Source organism: Heterodontus francisci, chromosome 3, assembly GCF_036365525.1.
Source record: "Heterodontus francisci isolate sHetFra1 chromosome 3, sHetFra1.hap1, whole genome shotgun sequence".
Taxonomy (NCBI): Eukaryota; Metazoa; Chordata; class Chondrichthyes; order Heterodontiformes; family Heterodontidae; genus Heterodontus; species Heterodontus francisci.
Window position 1 is genome coordinate 128195674 of NC_090373.1, and position 21819 is coordinate 128217492.

General features: G+C 43.7%; 1 protein-coding gene across 1 annotated transcript in view; it reads right to left on the reverse strand.

The window, feature by feature from the left end:
• faxcb (failed axon connections homolog, metaxin like GST domain containing b) overlaps positions 1 to 21493 on the reverse strand; it is a 113896-nt gene extending 92403 nt beyond the window's left edge. The window contains exons 1-2 of the mRNA XM_068018703.1: positions 21053 to 21493; positions 18206 to 18341 (exon numbers count right to left, since the gene is read on the reverse strand). Of these exons, the coding sequence (XP_067874804.1) occupies positions 18206 to 18341; positions 21053 to 21312 (396 nt within the window). The 5' untranslated portion in view covers positions 21313 to 21493. The remainder of the gene's footprint in view (positions 1 to 18205; positions 18342 to 21052) is intronic.
• Between the last annotated feature and the right edge of the window lie 326 nt (positions 21494 to 21819).

Consider the following 21819-nt stretch of genomic DNA (forward strand, 5'->3'; position numbering starts at 1 on the left):
GCCAATTTACCTATCAACCTGCAAGTCTTTGGCTGTGGGAGGAAACCAGAACACCCAGCAGAAACCCACACAATCACAAGGAGAACTTGCAAACTCTGTGCAGGCAGTACCCAGAACTGAACCCAGGTTGCTGGAGCTGTCAGGCTGCAGTGCAAACCACTAGACCTCTGTGCCGCCCCGGGTTCTCTCTTCTCCGAGTTCACTGCCTTCCTTTAGCTTCTTCCTTGACCATGCCATTTCACCTAGCCACTTTACTCCCATCACGTCAATCTTAGATAAGACCATCTCTGGTCACTTCCTTGTACCCCTGTCCACTCACAACCCCTTCCTCCTTCCAACACCAGTTCCTTCTGTGTTTGTTCCTTCAAACAATTGTCTTCCAATTCACTTACAACAGCACTTTCAAATTCCCAACTGTCTAGCCTTTGGCCCTCCATTTGTCACAATATTTCCAGAGTTACCGACCTGCTCAATCACACCGTCACCTCCACCTATGATCACCTAGTTCTCACTAAAAGTTGTACTCTCTCCCACCATGGTACAGCCCCCATCTCTACTGCTTTAAGTCCTGGAGACACAGACTTGTACATTTATGGTGATAACCCGGTTTAGCCATTCATTGCCCGATCTGGCTGGACCACATAAAGCACTATTGGGTCCTGCTCTCCTCTGCCAAAACTGCTCATTACTCTGGGATCATCCTGAAATGCAAATCTCTGGCTCCACTTCTTCACTATCAACTTCCTTCTAAAACCTCTCTCCCTAGCACCCTCCACCCTCACCTCAACCAACAAGTGAGAGGAGCTCAGAGACCTCTTGGTCACTAAGATTAACACCATCAATTTAATTTGCCTCTGCTGTTTCCCTCTCTTCACCTAGCCCAACAAGCCAAGCGTCCCCCTTGAATAAGCCCTCATCGCCCACTTTTCTCTAGTTTCTCTCCTGTCTCTCCTCATGCCCTCTCACAGTTCACTTGGTCCAAGAGATCCACTCCCTGCTCTCTTGACCCTATCACTGCTAAATTGCAGACAACCCAAATTCTCATCCCATGTTAGCTGATATTATTAATGGTTCCCTCTCCTCTGATACTGTTCCCTTCCTTTCAAAACTGCCTTCATCACCCTGTCATCAATGATCCCACTCTTGACCCCACTGACCTTGCAAACTCATCTCCAACCCGGTTCCATTCTTATCTATTAAGGCATAGCCGGAGAATCACCAGCAACAGCTTCTCTTCATGCTACTGCACCATTACCCCAGTGTCGCCCAAGGACATATCATATTCTAATCTGCATGCTGGCCCTGAGCAACATCATCCGAAAACACAGTGCCAGATTCCACATGCATGCTAATGATAGTCAGCTCTACCTCATCACCACTTCCCTCAACCTCTCTACTGTCTCTAATTTGCCACGCTGCTTGTTCAACATTCAGTGGTGGACAAGCAGAAACTTCCTTCACAATTAACTATTGGGAAGACTGAAGTCATTATCTTTGGTCCCCACCATAAACTTCCAAGCCCACCTTTTCGCTCGCTGTCTGAGGTTGCACCAGACTGTTTGCAACCTCGGCATTCTATTGGACCCTGCGCTGGAAGGTTGCAACCTCATAATCCCCTCCATCATCAGGACCTCCTACTTCCACCTCTGTAATATTGCCTGTCTTCACCACTGTCTCAGAGTCTCTGCTGCTGAAACCCATGTTCATGCGCTTGTTCCCTCCAGACTCAACTATTTAAATGCTCTCCTGGCTGATCACCCACCTTCCACCCTCAATAAATGTCATATCATCCAAAACTCTACTGCTAATATCCTAGCTCGCACCAAGCTCCGTTCACCCCATCACCCCTGTGCCTTGAATTTAAAATGTTCATCCTAGTGTTCAAATCCCTCTATTCCCTCGCGCCTCCCTATCTCTGTAACCTCTTTCAGTCCTACAACCCTCCAAGATCTCTGCAGTTCTCCAATTCTGGCTTCTTGTGCATCCTCAATTTCCATCCCGCAACCACTGGCAGCCATGCCTTCAGTTACTGAGGTCCTAACTCTGGAATTCCCTCCAAAAGCCTCTCATTCCTCCTTTAAGACAGTCCTGAAGACCGTCCTCTTTGGCCAAGCTTTTGATCACCTATTCTAATATCTCTTTATATGGCTCAGTGTAAAATTTCATCTGATAACACTTCTATAAAGCACCTTGGGATCTTTTACTAGTTAAAGGCGCTATATAAATGTAAGTTGTTGTTGTTAGAATCAGAGAATGGGTACAGAATGCAAGGCCATTCATCCCATTGAGCCCATGCCAGTTCTCTGCAAGAACAATTTGTTGTCGAGCCAAATCTTGATGACACTGTGAGAGCCATTTGGTAAGCTCACACAGAGAACACCTTCATTTAACTTGAAAACGTGGCCATTGCCTTAACAACCTTTTTTTTCCCTTGTACTCCACAAATATCCCTTCACCTACAATGTCCTAATTTTTCAAATTTAGTCATTCATAAATCTTCCATTCCTACTGCCTGCTGAAACATTTCCGCAAACCTTTGCAAGATAATTCTCTACATACAGTTTGAGTGAAAATACATTTTTTTTTATTATGTTGCCTGATGTTTGCTTCTACCGTGCCTCACTTCAGTGACTGTATTTCACATTTGTGCTCTTGACCCTAGCTTTTGCTTCAGATAGTTGTTAGCTCAATGACAGGCGCATCTGTGTACAAATGAGTCTTTCAGAATAGGGATGACTCTCACCTCTTTACAGTTGAGTCCTATGACAGACCTGCTGTGAGTTGCACCAGTTCCATTGGAAAGTGCGTCTAGATGTGTTGGCACCATCATCAGCCATGCTCATTCCAGCCATGCCCATCTTACTGGGAATTGTTATTAATCACTGTGATAAGGGACCTGATCAGTGATTTTTTTTTTATTCTTTCATGGCATGTGAGCATCGTTGGCCAGGCCACCATTTGTTGCCCATCGCTAATTGCCCTTGAGAAGGTGGTGGTGAGCCACTTTCCTGAACCACTGTGTCCCTATGGTGTAGGTACACTAACAGTGCTGTTAGGAAGGGAGTTCCAAGTTTTTGACCCAGCAACAGTGAAAGAACAGCAATATAATTCCAAGTCAGGATGGTGTGTGGCTTGGAGGGGAACTTGCAGGTGGTGGTGTTCCCATACATCTACTGCCCTTCTTCTAGGTGTTAGAAATCAGGGGTTTGGAAGGTGCTGTCGAAGGAGGCTTTATGAATTGCTGCAGTGCATCTTGTAGATGGTACACACTGCTGCCACTGTGCGTTGGTGATGGAGGAAGTGAATGTAGAAGGTGGTGGATGGGGTACCAATCAAGCGGGCTGCATGATCCTGGATGGTGTCAAGCTTCTTGAGAGTTGTTGGAGCTGCACCCATCCAGGCAAGTGGAGAGTATTCCATCACACTCCTGACTTGTGCCTTGTAGATGGTAGACAGGCTTTGGGGAGTTAGGAGGTGAGTTACTCAGCACAGAATTGCTCTTGTAGTCATAGTATTTATGTGGCTGGTCCGGGTAAGTTCTGGTCAATGGTAACCCCCAGGATATTGATGGTGGAGGATTCAGCAATGGTAATGTCATTGAACCCAAGGAGAAATGGTTAGATTCTCTCTTGTTGGAGATCGTCATTGCCTGGCACTTGTGTGGTGAGAATGTTACTTGCCACTTATTAGCCCAAGCCTGAATGTTGACCAAGTCTTGCTTCATGCAGGCACGGACTGCTTGATTATCTGAGCAATCTTGAATGGTACTGAACGCTGTGCAATCATCAGCACACACTCCCACTTCTGACCTTATGATGGAGGGAAGGTGAAGATGGTTGGGCCTAGGACGCTATCCTGAGAAACTTCTGCAGTGATGTCCTGAAGCTGAGATGATTGGCCTCCAACAACCACAACCATCTTCCTTTGTGCTAGGTATGACTATCTTATGGTTCTCTCCAGTTCATCTCCAGATCTGGTGAAGCTGAAATAGAGAGGTCATTCCACTATGGACTTGTAGGCCTCGACGGCAGCATTCTGAATATTGATAGGTGATGCTCAGAGCAGTGACTGCTCTTAGTGCCTCTGGTATGGGAGTCTTCAATAGATATCCCTGGTGAGCCACACACACTATGGTAGACTGCAGTGATGAAAAACCATCTTCACATCAAACAGGTAGAATCCTCCAACCAGGCTGCCATCTGTAGTAGACTCATAGGGACAGATGTAGGCTATAAGATCATGGTTCATCTGCACCTCAATTCCATTTACCCACTTTTGCTCTACATCGCTTAGTACTCTTACCTAACAAAAATCCATGTCAGTTTTACATTTTTCAATGGCCTAGCCTCAACAGCTTTTTGCAGGAGAGTTCCAGATTTCCACTACCCATTGTGTGAAGAAGTGCTTCCTGACACCAGCCTTGAAAGGCCTAGCTCTAATTTTAAGGTTAAGCCCCCTTGCTCTGGACTCCAGCACCAAAGGAAATAGTTTATCTCTATCTGCCCTGTCAAATGATTTAATCATCTTGAACACCGTACTTAGCATGACCCCTTAATCTTCTATACTCAAGCAAATACAAGCCTAGTCTATGCAACCTCCTTTAGCCCAATATAATTCTGGTGAATTTGCACTGCACCGCCTCCAAGGCCAGTTTACCCTTCCTGAGATGCGGAGCCCAGAACTCTTTAGCAATGATTCAAATGCCTGCCCAAGTGTTGATGTTCAGAAAGCAGCATTTTTTTTTTAAAAGGGTCTCGCAAAGTCCAGATTCCCAGGCTCAACAGCCAAGCCACCTCTGGACAGCTCATTCCTCTTCTTCGTGTGCCATCATTACCTACTCCTGCTTATTTGAAGTGTTTGTCTCACTCAGTACTTCCCTCAAGTTCATTCTCTAAAACCCATGGCATGAACATATCTAAGCTTATGTTTGGGTTTTAGAGAGTGAGTAATGGTGAGTGCTGATATGTGCTCTCATAATCTGTCACGCTTTATTGTAGCACAGCTCAAAGAAGGGAAGAGGAAGGTGGGTTACAAAATAATGCAACACAATGCGGGGGGGGGGGGGGGGTGACTCATCATTAGTACTTCCACCTCTGTCTTAGAAGGTTGTGGGTTCATAGAAACATTGAAACATAGAAAATAGGAGCAGGAGTAGGCCATTTGGCCCTTCAAGCCTGCTCCGCCATTTATTACGATCATGGCTGATCATCCAACTAAGTAGCCTGTTCTGGCTTTCGCCCCATACCCTTTGATCCCTTTAGACCCAAGAGCTATATCTAACTCCTTTTTGAAAACATTCAATGTTTTGGCCTCAACTGCTTTCTGTGGTAGCGAATTCCACAGGTTCACCACTCTCTGGGTGAAGTAATTTCTCCTCATCTCAGTCCTGAAAGGTTTACCCTGTATCCTTAGACTATGACCCCTGGTTCTGGACTCCCCCGCCATCGGGAACATCCTTCCTGCATCTACTCGGTCAAGTCCTGTTAGAATTTTTTGGTTTCTATGAGATCCCCCCTCACTCTTCTGAACTCCAGTGAATATAATCCTAACAGACTCAATTTCTCCTCATATGTCAGTCCCGCCATCCCACGAATCAGTCTGGTAAACCTTCACTGAGCTCCCTCTATAGCAAGAACATCCTTCCTCAGATAAGGAGACCAAAACTGCACACAATATTCCAGGTGTGGCGTCACCAAGGCCCTGCATAATTGCAGCAAGACATCCCTGCTTCTGTACTCGAATCCTCTCGCTATGAAGGCCAACATACTATTTGCCTTTTTTACCGTCTGTTGCACCTGCATGCTTTTTGCGAGGAGCAGCCTTGATAGAACGGGGTGCGGAGCGGACTTTCAGCTGAGCGGTCAATTTCAGTAAGTTACAAGTTAATCCCTTTTTTGTTTCGGAGGACCGGGGACTGCTGGGTAGGGGAAAACTATTTATTTATTTGGGCAGTTTTAAAATCTTTGTCTTTTGCGAGGAGCAGCCTTGATAGAACGGGGTGCGGAGCGGACTTTCAGCTGAGCGGTCAATTTCAGTAAGTTACAAGTTAATCCCTTTTTTGTTTCGGAGGACCGGGGACTGCTGGGTAGGGGAAAACTATTTATTTGGGCAGTTTTAAAATCTTTGTCTTTTGCGAGGAGCAGCCTTGATAGAACGGGGTGCGGAGCGGACTTTCAGCTGAGCGGTCAATTTCAGTAAGTTACAAGTTAATCCCTTTTTTGTTTCGGAGGACCGGGGACTGCTGGGTAGGGGAAAACTATTTATTTGGGCAGTTTTAAAATCTTTGTCTTTTGCGAGGAGCAGCCTTGATAGAACGGGGTGCGGAGCGGACTTTCAGCTGAGCGGTCAATTTCAGTAAGTTACAAGTTAATCCCTTTTTTGTTTCGGAGGACCGGGGACTGCTGGGTAGGGGAAAACTATTTATTTGGGCAGTGGCAGTACCCGAGACACTACACGTGTAGTGTCTCCCACCCACCCTCCTCCTCTAACCAAAAAAAAAAGGACTCTAGGGTGTTGATAAGGTAAGCTTTTTATTTAAAACTTCAGTCCGTCGGATTGCTAAGCGAACAAGTTTTGACTTTTTTTTTCGTTTGGTTTTTCAGTAGATTTATTGGGAATCTAGAATAGTGGGAATGGAGGTAAAGGCAGTTGTATGTTCCTCCTGCAGAATGTGGGAGGTAGGGGTCGCCAAGAGTGTCCCTGCTGACTGCATCTGCGGGAAGTGCACCCAACTCCAGCTCCTCGCAGACCGCGTTAGGGAACTGGAGCTGGAGCTGGATGAACTTCGGATCATTCGGGAGGCGGAGGGGATTATTGACAGGAGTTATAGGGAGGCAGTCACACCTCAGGTAAAAGAAGTAGGTAGATGGGTTACCGTCAGGGGAAGGAAAGGGAACCAGCAGGCAGTGCAGGGATCCCCTGTGGCCGTTTCCCTCAACAACAGGTATACCGTTTTGGATACTGTTGGGGGGGACGACTTACCAGGGGTAAGCAATGGGGTACAGGTCTCTGGCACAGAGTCTGTCCCTGTTGCTCAGAAGGGAAAAGGGAAGAGGAGCAGAGCATTAGTCATTGGGGACTCCATAGTTAGGGGAACAGATAGGAGGTTCTGTGGGAACGAGAGAGACTCACGGTTGGTGTGTTGCCTCCCAGGTGCCAGGGTACGTGATGTCTCCGATCGTGTTTTTGGGATCCTTAAGGGGGAGGGGGAGCACCCCCAAGTCGTGGTCCACATAGGCACAAACGACATAGGTAGGAAGAGAGATGGGGATTTAAGGCAGAAATTCAGGGAGCTAGGGTGGAAGCTTAGAGCGAGAACAACCAGAGTTGTTATCTCTGGGTTGTTGCCTGTGCCACGTGCTAGCGAAGAGAGGAATAGGGAGAGAGAGGAGTTGAACACGTGGCTGCAGGGATGGTGTAGGAGGGAGGGTTTTGGTTTCCTGGATAATTGGGGCTCTTTCTGGGGTAGGTGGGACCTCTACAAACAGGATGGTCTTCACCTGAACCAGAGGGGTACCAATATCCTGGGGGGGAGATTTGTTAGTGCTCTTCGGGGGGGTTTAAACTAAATCAGCAGGGGAATGGGAACCTAAATTGCAGTGCCAGTGTACAGGTTGTTGAGAGTAGTGAGGTAGGGGATAAGGTTACAGGGACGCAAGAGGGCACTGGCAAGCAAGAACTTGGTTTAAAGTGTGTCTACTTCAACGCCAGGAGCATCCGGAATAAGGTGGGTGAGCTTGCAGCATGGGTTGGTACCTGGGATCCTGATGTTGTGGCCATTTCGGAGACATGGGTAGAGCAGGGGCAGGAATGGATGTTGCAGGTTCCGGGATTTAGATGTTTCAGAAAGAACAGAGAAGAGGGTAAAAGAGGGGGGGGTGTGGCATTGTTAATCAAGGAAAGTATTACAGCGGCAGAAAGGACGTTTGAGGACTCGTCTACTGAGGTAGTATGGGCCGAGGTTAGAAACAGGAGAGGAGAGGTCACCCTGTTGGGAGTTTTCTATAGACCTCCGAATAGTTCCAGAGATGTAGAGGAAAGGATAGCGAAGATGATTCTCGACAGGAGCGAGAGTAACAGGGTAGTGGTTATGGGGGACTTTAACTTTCCAAATATTGACTGGAAATACTATAGTTCGAGTACTTTAGATGGGTCTGTTTTTGTCCAGTGTGTGCAGGAGGGTTTTCTGACACAGTATGTGGACAGGCCAACCAGGGGCGATGCCACATTGGATTTGGTACTGGGTAATGAACCCGGCCAGGTGTTCGATTTAGATGTAGGTGAGCACTTTGGCGATAGTGATCACAATTCGGTTAGGTTTACCTTAGCGATGGGCAGGGACAGGTATATACCGCAGGGCAAGAATTATAGCTGGGGGAAAGGAAATTATGACGCGATTAGGCAAGATTTAGGATGTGTAGGATGGGGAAGGAAACTGCAGGGGATGGGCACAAACGAAATGTGGAGCTTATTCAAGGAGCAGCTAATGCGTGTCCTTGATAAGTATGTACCTGTCAGGCAGGGAGGAAGTTGTCGAGCAAGGGAGCCGTGGTTTACTCAAGAAGTTGAAGCGCTTGTCAAGAGGAAGAGGGCGGCTTATGTTAGGATGAGACGTGAAGGCTCAGTTAGGGCGCTTGAGAGTTACAAGCTAGCCAGGAAGGATCTAAAGGGAGGGCTAAGAAGAGCAAGGAGAGGACACGAGAAGTCATTGGCGGATAGGATCAAAGAAAACCCTAAGGCTTTCTATAGGTATATCAGGAATAAACGAATGATAAGAGTTAGAACAGGGCCAATCAAGGATAGTAGTGGGAAGTTGTGTGCGGAATCAGAGGAGATAGGGGAAGCGTTAAATGAATATTTTTCGTCAGTATTTACAGTAGAGAAAGAAAATGTTGCCGAGGAGATTACTGAGATACAGACTACTAGGCTAGATGGGATTGAGATTCACAAGGAGGAGGTGTTAGCAATTTTGGAAAGAGTGAAAATAGATAAGTCCCCTGGGCCAGATGGGATTTATCCTAGGATTCTCTGGGAAGCCAGGGAGGAGATTGCAGAGCCGTTGTTGTTGATCTTTAAGTCGTCATTGTCGACAGGAGTAGTGCCGGAGGACTGGAGGATAGCAAATGTTGTCCCCTTGTTCAAGAAGGGGAGTAGAGACAGCCCTGGTAATTATAGACCTGTGAGCCTTACTTCGGTTGTGGGTAAAATGTTGGAAAAGGTTATAAGAGACAGGATTTATAATCATCTTGAAAAGAACAAGTTCATTTGCGATAGTCAGCACGGTTTTGTGAAAGGTAGGTCGTGCCTCACAAACCTTATTGAGTTTTTCGAGAAGGTGACCAAACAGGTGGATGAGGGTAAAGCAGTGGATGTGGTGTATATGGATTTCAGTAAGGCGTTTGATAAGGTTCCCCACGGTAGGCTATTGCAGAAAATACGCAAGTATGGGGTTGAAGGTGATTTAGAGCTTTGGATCAGAAATTGGCTAGCTGAAAGAAGACAGAGGGTGGTGGTTGATGGCAAATGTTCATCCTGGAGTTTAGTTACTAGTGGTGTACCGCAAGGTTCTGTTTTGGGGCCACTGCTGTTTGTCATTTTTATAAACGACCTGGATGAGGGTGTAGAAGGGTGGGTTAGTAAATTTGCGGATGACACGAAGGTCGGTGGAGTTGTGGATAGTGTCGAAGGGTGTTGTAGGGTACAGAGGGACATAGATAGGCTGCAGAGCTGGGCTGAGAGATGGCAAATGGAGTTTAATGCGGAAAAGTGTGAGGTGATTCACTTTGGAAGGAGTAACAGGAATGCAGAGTACTGGGCTAATGGGAAGATTCTTGGTAGTGTAGATGAGCAGAGAGATCTTGGTATCCAGGTACATAAATCCCTGAAAGTTGCTACCCAGGTTAATAGGGCTGTTAAGAAGGCATATGGTGTGTTAGCCTTTATTAGTAGGGGGATCGAGTTTCAGAGCCACGGGGTCATGATGCAGCTGTACAAAACTCTGGTGAGGCCGCACCTGGAGTATTGCGTGCAGTTCTGGTCACCGCATTATAGGAAGGATGTGGAAGCTTTGGAAAGGGTGCAGAGGAGATTTACTAGGATGTTGCCTGGTATGGAAGGAAGGTCTTACGAGGAAAGGCTGAGGGACTTGGGGTTGTTTTCGTTAGAGAGAAGGAGGAGGAGAGGTGACTTAATAGAGACATATAAGATAATCAGAGGGTTAGATAGGGTGGATAGTGAGAGTCTTTTTCCTCGGATGAGGATGGCAAACACGAGGGGACATAGCTTTAAGTTGAGGGGTGAAAGATATAGGACAGATGTCAGAGGTAGTTTCTTTACGCAGAGAGTAGTAGGGGCGTGGAACGCCCTGCCTGCAACAGTAGTAGACTCGCCAACTTTAAGGGCATTTAAGTGGTCATTGGATAGACATATGGATGTAAATGGAATAGTGTAGGTCAGATGATCGGCGCAACATCGAAGGCCGAAGGGCCTGTACTGCGCTGTAATATTCTAATTCTAATTCTAATTACCTTCAGCGACTGGTATACGAGAACACCCAGGTCTTGCTGCATATTCCCCTCTCTCAGTTTATAGCCAAGTTCCAAGTCCCATTCTAGAGACTCAAGCACAAAATATGGGAGATATTCCATTGTAATGCTAATGTACAACCCCTGAGGCTGTGGTTGGCTGTAAAATATATCTACAAGCTACAATGTTAATGCATCAGCTAAATTTATTTAATAGCACTGTTTGTGACTTCACCACCTTTTTGTCTTTTTAAATGGCTTTCAGAACACAGTACAGGCAAACTGGAGGTGGGGGGCGCACAGAGAGAGAGAGTGAAAGAGGGACAGAACGAGCATAGTAAGATCACAAGCCGCTGTGGGTAGTTTCACAAAAGTTGAACAATAGCCACTAACAAGAACATGTGATAGAGCAGGGCTAGCTGGGGAGCAAGGTGAGCCATAACCTCATTGAAATGCTGTAAAAATGGAGGACCAGTATCTTGGCTGAAGGCTGGGATAACGAGTGCTTCACAGGGACTATTAGCTATCAAGAATGCCATATATCTCCAGTGTTAAAATGTGCCCCTCTGTGTTGTCACAGCTGTAGCTAGTAACAGCCGCAACAGTCAAAATAAATGATGTCAGGGGGTCTGATATCAAAACCTGAACAAAAATGGACATTGTGTGCATGGCATTTCTTTAACTGGACAATAACATGATGGGTATAAGCCAATAATTAGTCTAGCAAAATTCAATGATTTTGCCTTATAGAAAGGGGCACAAAAGGGGGTCCAAATAGACAGAAGGTATAGAAGACCTCAGAGAGAATTCACAGAATTTGAGAGAGATTCAGAGGATGAGCCAGAGGATGCAGACACTTGATGCAGTGACTTATATGCAAGGGATAATGAGATAACATAACTCTCAATTATACCTTGTAAAGCACAGCTCAGGTACTGTAATGTATCAAGTCTTGCTTGTGCTGAATAAAGCTGCTGCCACCAATATGGGTCGACGTTGACTCATTAGATATTACAGTTTATCAAAACCTAACACTGAGGGAGTGCTGCACTGTCAGAAATGCCACCTTTCAAATGCCCCATCTTCCCTCTCAGGTGGATGAAAAAGGTCCCATGTCACCATTTGAAGAAGAGCTGGTGAGTTCTCCTTGGGGTTCTGTTTAATGTCTATCCCTCAACCAACATCAAAACCAGATTATCTGGTCATTATCTCATTGCTGCTTGTAAGAACTGGCTGTGCGCAAAGTGGCTGCCGCATTTCCTACATTACAACAGTAACTACACTTCAAAAGTACTTCTTTGGCTGTAAAGTGCTTTAGGCATCTTGAGATTGTGAAAGGTGCTATGTAAATGCAAGTCTTTCATTTCACAGAGAGAGGAAATAATACATTGAAGGGCATCAGCATGGGAGGGAAGCAGCAGAGATTGATAATAAACCCTGAGCTGGCAGTGACCTCTTTACTTACCCATGTCTAACATATTCTGTGGCCTCCATCAGAATTTCTCAGGGCTTTATCTTCATGCAGCATTAGTGGTCTGAAGTCTGAACCTCCTGTCTGTGGTCTTGTACTGCTGTCTTCTCCAGCAAGAAGAGTAAGATAAGTGAGAATGTTCTGATAATGACTTGCACGAATACACAAATATCACGATGCAGGCCATGGTAAGTGTGATGGTATTAGGTGGGCTGAATGTATTCAAGGATGTGAGTGAAGCTGGGGCCACCCTTTGGACTCATGGGCATTCATGCTAAGGTTTTAAGTGCAATAAAACAACGTGCAGGGGAGGTCATTGTAAATACAACACATGTTTAGTACACTGTAGTAATGGATGGTTATGATTGCTCTCCAACTTAACTGACCTGATCAGGTGGATACAAAAGATCCCATGGCATTACTTGAAGAGTGGGAATTTCTCATCATGCCATAGCCAGCATTCATCCTCACCAACAAACAGGGATTATCTGTCAACTCCTTAATTTGCTGTTCGTGGGGTTTCAGTGTATGTGAAAAATAGGTTCTTCCCAAGATGATTAGGGATCTGAGCAAGTGTCACCATGGACCCTAGCCCAAAGAAGCATATTCCATCAAACACTCCACTTGCACAGACCTTAGCACCCTGGAGAATGGAGATAGTGACTCTGAGGGAAGTATATATTCAGAAGGAATTTAATAAAGGAACACAAACCTTCCCTGAAATCCTTTTAGCTTCATTGGCAATGCCTTCTGCCAGGCCTCTCCCAATCCCAGTTGAACCAATAGGCTCACGGGAAAACAGCCCAGCTTCTGGTTTTCTCTCCCTCCTTCTGGAGAAGAGCTTCCCTTTTACTAAAGGCAGCAGCATCAACAGTACGGACAAGATTAGCATCTCAATATGTGAAGAGATCCAAGTTCAAACCCACGTCTTACTACTCTACAGTATAACAAGTCATTGTAGCAACATGCTGTCTTATCACACAGCACCACCTCCTTACCATTCATCCCTCATGCTGCAGATAACAGAATAAATCTCAGTGGAACAAAGGACTACTTTGATGATCATCTAAAGAAGCAGAGGTTGTTGGATGAGGAAATGTTCTTGAACTCAAAACAATCTGGAATTTCTGTATTTTCCAATGGCAACAGATTCTACAAGGCAGCAGATGAAAAAAACATTTCAAGCAATCAGCTGCTGCTAATGTATTTCTTTTTCCTTTCCACATATCTAGTTATTATAGTGCAGTACATAAGGGTAACCTTGACAACAGGGCTGTCCCTGACTGATTATCTATATAATTCCTTTCACTTGGCATTGCTGTCACTGTACTCCAAATCAAAGGGCCAATTTAACAAAATTGCCCTGCTGGCAGGCAAAGCTCTGCACCAGTAACGTAAAGTGAATAAGACAGAAGAACACCATAAAACAATCAGTAATTAATATACTGACCTCGGTTTGAAAGACTCAAGCACAATCTAATTCCTGCTGGCTTTCTACCATATTTTGCACATCTTGGATTACTAAACTAATTATACAGGATCCACCTATGCATTTTGAATTAACGTGTAATTCTGATTTGTTTATAATGTGGATAGAATTGAAACATTTTATCTCAAGAGAAATGCTACTTTTTTTGTTTGTAATGTTATTTGTCTTTATGTTGAAATTTGGTATCAAGCTCTTTGTCTAAAGGGTTTCTCTGAAAATTGATGACCTTTGAACTGGTTCCTCTACTCCCGAAAATGCGAATTCTGATAATACTTGAAACTTTAAGCTCTCTTATACTGAAAAAGTACAAAGACGGCAACCCCCACACCCACTGCCCCCATGACTGTACCTATCCTTATTATTCTTTCGAATTGCAGCTCTAAACCTTTTACAAAAATACTTTGAACTCATCTGAATAATGTGGCTGCCAAATGAGAACTGGGAAGCACTCTTAAAATGTCAGTGGCTTCTCAACACCATGGTTCCAATAATGTGGACCCTACACAACACAGCTGGGACTGGAGTTGAGGTCGGCGCTGTTCAGGTTTTCCAAATTCCCATGTGAGAAACAGCTGAGCTCAACCCAAAATGCAAGGTGAGCACAGTAAAATCACTTTATGGCACTTCAAGCTTGTAACTTCTGACACACTGGCATTTCAAGCATCAGCAGCCAGTCAAGGCTTGTTTGCTGTCTATCAAATGCTGGCAGCACTTTCTGGAATGGGGGGCCTGGGGAAGCACAAGGTGAAGCTGGCACAGGGATGAGCATGACGGGGCATAGGGAATGACCAAGCACCCAGAAAGTTTTTATATATATTTATTCGGGCCTCCTATTCAGTGACCATACCAAATGTACATTATGCAGCTGGAGCACTGCTTTGGAGCTCCGGTTGCACTATCAGGAGACCCTCTCATTTAACTTTTTCTCAGGGCCTTTATGAACATTATACCAGCTTCTACGCAGGTTCCCAGTATCCATTATGATAGCAAGTCACAATTTCACATGTAGGAAATGTTGGGCTCTTGAGAAACCTCAGGCTTCCCAGCCAAATATAGAGTACAGGCACCAAAACCCACCATCTCATTATTGGCTCCAAATGTTCAGTGGCTGTGTCAGCTGAAGCTAGCATGGACTTCTATTTAAAGACCATGGGGTTTGGGAGAACCATTACCTGATAGATCTCGCTAACAAACCCCTGTCTGTACCATTCTGTACCTCTAAAGGGATTGGGACATGTGAATTGTCTACTGGGTATCACAATTGCCAAATAAACAGATGTGTCAAATTCGGGTCGGGCCAGGTCGCTCTTCCGGGTCCGGCATTCGGGCTTGGGTCGGGTCAGGCTGGGTCGGACATACTCTATCACCACCTCCGGTACGTGGCTCCAATGTCAATGTACTTTTGGACTTGAAAGGTTGTTTAGTTACAGTTTTTTTAAGCTTGTGCAGATAAGCAACAAAGTGAAAAACGGAAGCTAGGTTAACAGATGGTCGGGTCGGGTTGGGTGTGGGGAGAAAATGAAAGGACTCAGGCCAGGTCGGGCTCAGGTCAGATGTGATTCTGTCAGGCTCGGGTCGGGTTTCATTTGCAGACCCAAGCCGGCCTTTAGGGGAGTGATCACAAGAACATCACAGAAAAGTAGTCCAGCCAACAGCTATGAAAAGAAGCCCAGCAAAAACCAAGGAAGGAGCCCTGCTGCGAATTCTATACTTCGACTGGTACAGCTGAGAACTGGAAGTGATGACCACCTCCAGTCTGAAGTCTTAACCTCCAGAAATCTACAAACACCTAGGCCTACAACTTTTAAAGAAACTGTCCTCTGCAAAGATTCAGCAGGTTTACCATGAACCCCAAACACCTAACTCACTTCAAACCACTTACCACTTTTCTCTCTATGTATCTACCTATTCACGTGTGTGTGCGTGTGTGTGAGAGAGAGTGAATGCATGTGTAGGTGCAGTTGTGACCATTTCGGGAATGAATATTATTCAATAAATAGTTAATCTTCTGTTTTAAACCTACAAGAAAACCTGTCACCACTGTCTGTTTATTTGGCAAGTAAAATACTCAGGGCCGAACTCATCATTTTAAACAAAATACAATTGCGGGTAGTTGGGAAGTGAACCGTGGGAACCACCCACACGTCTTACCACGTGGCCGCAACAAGGATAAATTTATTTAACAGAAACGAACAGGAGCTACATAAGATTCTCTGGGGAGAATTATTAGCTACATTTTCCTCTATTCATCACCTAGAGAAAAGAACCAGACCTGAGTAGAGGGAACAATGAATTCAAGCAAGAGACCTAATCCTCATGTAAGAAATAGCAATCTGCCATGTGAGACTGCCATTAAAATTGCCAAGGTTGTTAGGCCTCCCTAATACCAAGGGAGGTGGTACAGTAGTTTGCAAGGACAGGAGGTTGAGGATGTTTCTTTTATTAGCAAGGTAGCATGGTGATGGCAGTTTTGAGGAAGAAGAGGTCAGTCGCTGAGAAGAGGGAACCATTTACGACCGCAGATAACATTGTAAACACTGTGGCATAGAGTGGTAAAGCATGTAGCATCAATTTTCCTCTGTTATCCTGCTCTAAATTGGATTAGAAAATCAAGCAGCGAGGTCAACCAATACCTCCCTGCCTGAGTTTAATCTCCCTTCCCCTACTCCTTTAGGACTAATGTTGGCAGCTTACAATTTTTTAAGGAGGGAGTTCCAGGATTTTGACCCTGGATAAAGTGTGATGGCCTAATTGTAATCTCCTCTCCCTCCAGTGTGCTCCAATGTCTCACCTGTTGAAGGCCTTGATCTTGGCAAAGGCTTAAAGTATAAAATTTGCTGTGATCTTTGGGACTCTTTTGCTCCTCGAAGAAGCCTCCTGACTACTCTAGTGCTGCAGCAGCATCAGAATTTGTCACCTTTGCAGCAGTAGGCTCCCGTTTGCTGGTGGAATCCAGCTGTGAAGCCACTCTGTATGCATCATGACGCCTGATTCAAGAAAATATAACAAGGTTATAGGGCCGTGGTGGCAGGTAGAAATCCCATCCTGATCATCCTGGGGCAAGAATTGAAGCATCTAGACCCCATATAATGAATTCTCAGTTTCAACTTGCCCAAGAAGAAGGGTTGCTGAACAAATATGAGGAATATTATCAAGGAGAGAGAGGCAAGCACCAACTCACATCATCAGAAACCTTGGGTATGTTGGTAGCATTGGAAAGGACTGAATGAGATGGGAGAAAATAACAAATTGCATGTAAAGAATATCTGTAATGCAATAAACATCCCTAGACTCTTCATAAAGGGAAAACAGATGTAAAATAGTAGTAGCTGTTAGAAGAAATGAATTAGCATAATCTAAAAAATGATTTTGAGGAGATTTTTAAAAGATGGAAAGAAATAGCAAGACAGAATTTAAGGAGGGGTTTGAGGCATCAAGAGCAAGCTAGCTGAGATAGCCGAAAGCTTCGCCACCAGTGATGGAGCAGGGGATTCACATAGGTCACTTCTGTAGAGCCAGGGTGGGGCAAGAACATAAGGGATTTGTGATCAAGGACTAAGATTTTGAATTCTTTGCATTTCAGGTACAGCTAGACAATGGAGTTTCGAAAGACAGGAATAGTGGGCGACAGAGTTTAGGGCAGCATGTGCTTTGAGCAACTTGGGAGTTTTTACAGGTTGGAATTCTAGAGGTCGATGAGGAGGGTGCTGGAGAAATAGAGTCTGGGGTAACAAAAGCATGGCTATGGCTTTCAGCAGGACTCAACAAACATGGAATGCCTTATCTTCTTGCCTTTCCATTCCATGTTTTTAAAACCTACTCCCTAAATTACATAATCTTCTATTACACTCTTTTCAACCTTGGCAGTGTCATGATCTTGGCCCTTCACCTTACTTTCTCAATGAAAAGGTCATTAGCGCCACTGAAGAGGGATGGATATCTAGATTGCTGGTTTCTATGAGGCTGCTGCAAAGGTGGCATTTTCGGGCAGGTAACAAATATATATGGTGCCTTATTTTTTTCAGATAATGAAGGGTATTTTGATCCATGTTTAAGTAGAGCTCTACGCATCCACTTAACTATAAATGTGTAGAAATTTGCCTTGACACACTGGTCCTAAAAATGGTGTCCTACGTAGTGCAGTATAACTGGGGCATTCAGCTATGAATCACAAAATACCTGGTACACATCCACTGGCTGGTGTGCATTATTTAGATATTGTAAACATCTATCTATGCATTCATACTACTTTAGTTAGGAACTTCCGCTCCTTTAAATTAAAATGTAATGCAGAATAAATTCAACTACAAAATGAAGACTTTGTTTTTAAATGTACGAGAATACATGGCAATTTTTAAAATAATTCTTCTCCAATATTTCTCACTTCTGCTGCTACTTTGCATGGCCAAATGTTGTGCTAATATAAAAGCTATAGTTGTAACTGCCAACAGCAGACTAATGCCAGGTGCTAGGCAACAAAAGTAGCTCTGGGATTTTAGGTCCAAGGGTTACATTTGAAATACTGAAACTGACAATTCAAATAGACATCGGGTGCCTCTTCCATCCACTATCTTAAGATAGTGTAGGAGGCCAGCAAGAGAAAGATCAACTCCTGAAATATGCCATGAAATGTCTTTAACTGTGCTGGTTTGGAAAAGCTCAAGCAGGCAACATTATACATATAGTGACCAGTAATAATACAGTAGCAGAAATTTTAGCAACCTGGTATGGCAAGTCTGCCATTCGAAGATACGTTTCCATCTTCAAGCAAAAAGGAGACAGACTAGGTACCTCACACTCAGGTCGTGAGAATTGATGCAGAATTATTGCATCCTTTGAATCAAGTTTTTGCTCCTTTCTGAAAGAAAAAAACACAAGTTACTTTCCGAAAGAACACTGGTGTTAACATTACAATACATCTACTGATAAATTATTAATTATCAAAGTGTCTGATGAAGGCAGCCCTCTGTTTAATGGAGAACTAAGATCAGAGGTGAAGAAGGCCTGGAGATCAGCTTGGCTACTGAACCCTATCTCCTCACTACCACTCGCATATGGTGGGGCAGTGAAGGGGCGCTGGCAGCATTATTTGCAGAGGCAGAGGAAGAATAATCCAGATTAATGTGGGAAGCAATGGTAATGTGAGAAATTAACAGAAGTTGTCCAGGCAATAAACACTTTTTATATGGGTCACATCCACCGGACTAATCTGCTTCTGACAAAGAAGGTTAGACTTTTTTTCATCTGCTTGGGCACTACACTGACAGTAATGGGGGCATAAATCACAGGCATCCTGACACCTTATGTCATTTGCGTATGCACACTGGTAAAGGGTGGGTGGAGAGCAATAATTCTGCATCAATTCGTTAATGCAGTGGTTAGATCCTGGACTAGTAGTCCAGAGGCCTGAACTAAGCTAGAATGGAAGGTACTACTGTTGTACCCACCATACTTGCTCTATTCCATGACTTGGCTTCCTGTGGCACAGAAAGTACTTGAAAGGTTTGAATGAAGGCCCTTAGATCTTTCAAAAAACTCAGTTAAGGAGAATTTATTTTTTTCTGGAAGAGCCAACTGGCTCAACTATAACAACCCAATATTAAAGAGGTTTAAAGAATGGCAAATCTAGAATTTATATGTTAATCAGCATTTAGATTATTTGAACAATTTCATTACAAAAATCAGCTTTGATTATGCAAATATTTGCAAACGAGGAATGCTCTAATTGTGTTGGACTGATATGTCTGAGTTCCATATTCTGTCAGATATTTGATGTTAAGGAACAACAATCTCCTTTGTAAACTGTATGAAATTTGGAAAGGGGCTTCTAATTTGGTATTGTCTTAGTAACTCAGCCAAAAATTGCAGGACATATTCCTGTGTTTTGATATTACCTTATATAAGTTTTGTAGAAAGCTAAATTCTGCCGTTATGCTCATCCATTCCATTCACATCAGCATGACTGCTCCTAGAATTGTTCAACTGTTTTCTATCTTTGTACTTCCCGACATTATACCAGTGACTACACTTCAAAAAGTACTTCATTGGCTGTGAAGTGCTTTTGATACCCTGAGCTTGTGAAAGGTGCTATATAAATGCGAGCTCTTTCTTTGACAATGATGACAATAAAAGTATCAATTATTATCCACACAGCAAGCAATGCAGCTCCCATACAAAATACATTTGTTTACAATTTTTAATTTTAACAGTCTTGCAAAATTACTTTTAAAACCATAAATGTTAGCAAGATTAAATATTGTTGGTTTTACTTCAACAAATTTGAAACATGCGTAATGTGAATGAAATGACATGTATATGCTTCCTGATAGAAGTTATGTAATTGCTATAGAGCAGTCTATTCAAAATATCTGACCTCCACAGCTCAATAATGATTCATAAGACTTGAATCAAATGACTTTCTTTCATTGTTCAATTTGCTTTTGAGAAAACTCTATTTATAGTTTGCCAATGATTTCAATTAAAATTGCTTTTTTTTTACTTTTAAAAATGTTTTTAAACTGAATTTGGGACACCAAAAGTGTAGATTACTTTCACGGCTGTTTATAAATGTATTTTTCTACTTCCAGCACTAGGAAAGTAAAACAGAACATCAAGAAAGAAAAAGCATGAGAACTTTTTTTGTAACGGCAATTGTTTTGTTAAATACTTGTGCCACTTTTTTTAGGTAGTATAGAACCCCGACTGGTTACCCTTGGTGATGACAGGTCTACAGTTGGTTTGACGATAGTGTGTATATGGAGTCTCTGGTAACAAAAAGACCCAATCTCCCAATGCACAGGCACATGTAAAAGCACTGGCAGCTCCTTCTGTGGAGGTTAGGGATCAGACAGGAACCGACCCTTCATCTCGCAGCAAACTATGTTAAGCTGTGCGTTTATGAGATATGTATTTGACATTTAACTAATTCTTGTGACCTATAAAGAAACTAGGCGCAAGAATAGATGACTGAGTCTGCGTATACATGTGTTTTATATATTATCTATACACACAGCAACACACGTGCACGCATTAGACTTTTACGTGTAGTTAAATTATTCGGTTATGAAATCTTGAAAAAGATTGATTCTGCTAATGAAGTAAATCGGTTCCAGAGACTTAAAGCTAGATCAAATCAAGAGAGTCTGTTAACACGCAGTGAAATATGTTAGCAAATGTTTAATTTCCATTACGGATTTTTAAAGCGTCTGTATTAATGATTACAGAGCAAACTAAATCGTATTAAAACATTGATATTTGCATTTAAGGAATGCCTACATTAATAAAAACTCGGCGCCCGTGCCTGACCTGATTTATATCAACCGATGATAAGCAGACACTAGCTGGCCTAGTTTCAATGTGAAACCATCCTTAATTAACAAAATTTACGTTTCCAATGGTTGTTTTTCTTTTTCTTCATTTCAATTTATTTTCATTTTGAAGGATTTGCAATTCGTTCTGCACGATCCCAGCCTCCTGACTCTAGGGCAATACCACTTGTCCATTCCAGTTAGCTGCCCTTGTGCCCAGCCTGTGGTTTAAGTACCAAAGAATGGACGGGTGAGCTGTTACCTGATCGCTAGTAATTCATGTAAAAGATATGCAGCAGCTGCCAGCAGGGCTCCCCCGGTCAAACACAGCGTTTTCTTCCACCATGACTCTGCTCCCAGCCCTGACATGATGTTACAGTAATCCTGCAAAGGAAAAGTGATTATGTATCCATAAAAGGAATAGTGATCGTCAGAACCGCACAGTCCCAGGGAAAAGCTTTGATTCCTGCTCAGATCAACCACGCATGATCTGGACGATGCAAAACCAACACCCCAGTACATTCTTCGATATTCCGCTGGATCGTCCCTGAGTGACTGCGCTGTTTAACTATGAAATTATTGCAGATGATCGGGGAATTGTAAAGATGTCATGCCGATATATGTTGCAGAAGAAGCAAACATATGAACGCAGCTTATGTATCTGTGCAAAGCACACAGCATTTTGGTACTGCTCCTGCTGCCTGTCTTTGTCTTCCTGTATTTTTTTCCCTTCTTCCAGCTACTCAGTGATGTCATTGCATGTCCTATTAATTCTCCAGAGACATAAATTGCATTAGCACCTAAATCATATATTAACCTGAAAATTCCAATCCTCACAACAGTGCAGCCCGTTCATTTATAATAGAATAGTTTCAGAATGTCATATTTACAGTCGTTTGTAGATCTTTACCTGATGTTGAGTACATGAGCTGTTCTTTATTCTTTCATGGATGTGGGCATTGCTGGCTAAGCCAGCATTTATTGCCCATCTTGAATTACCCTTGAGAAGATTGTGGTGAGCCGCCTTCT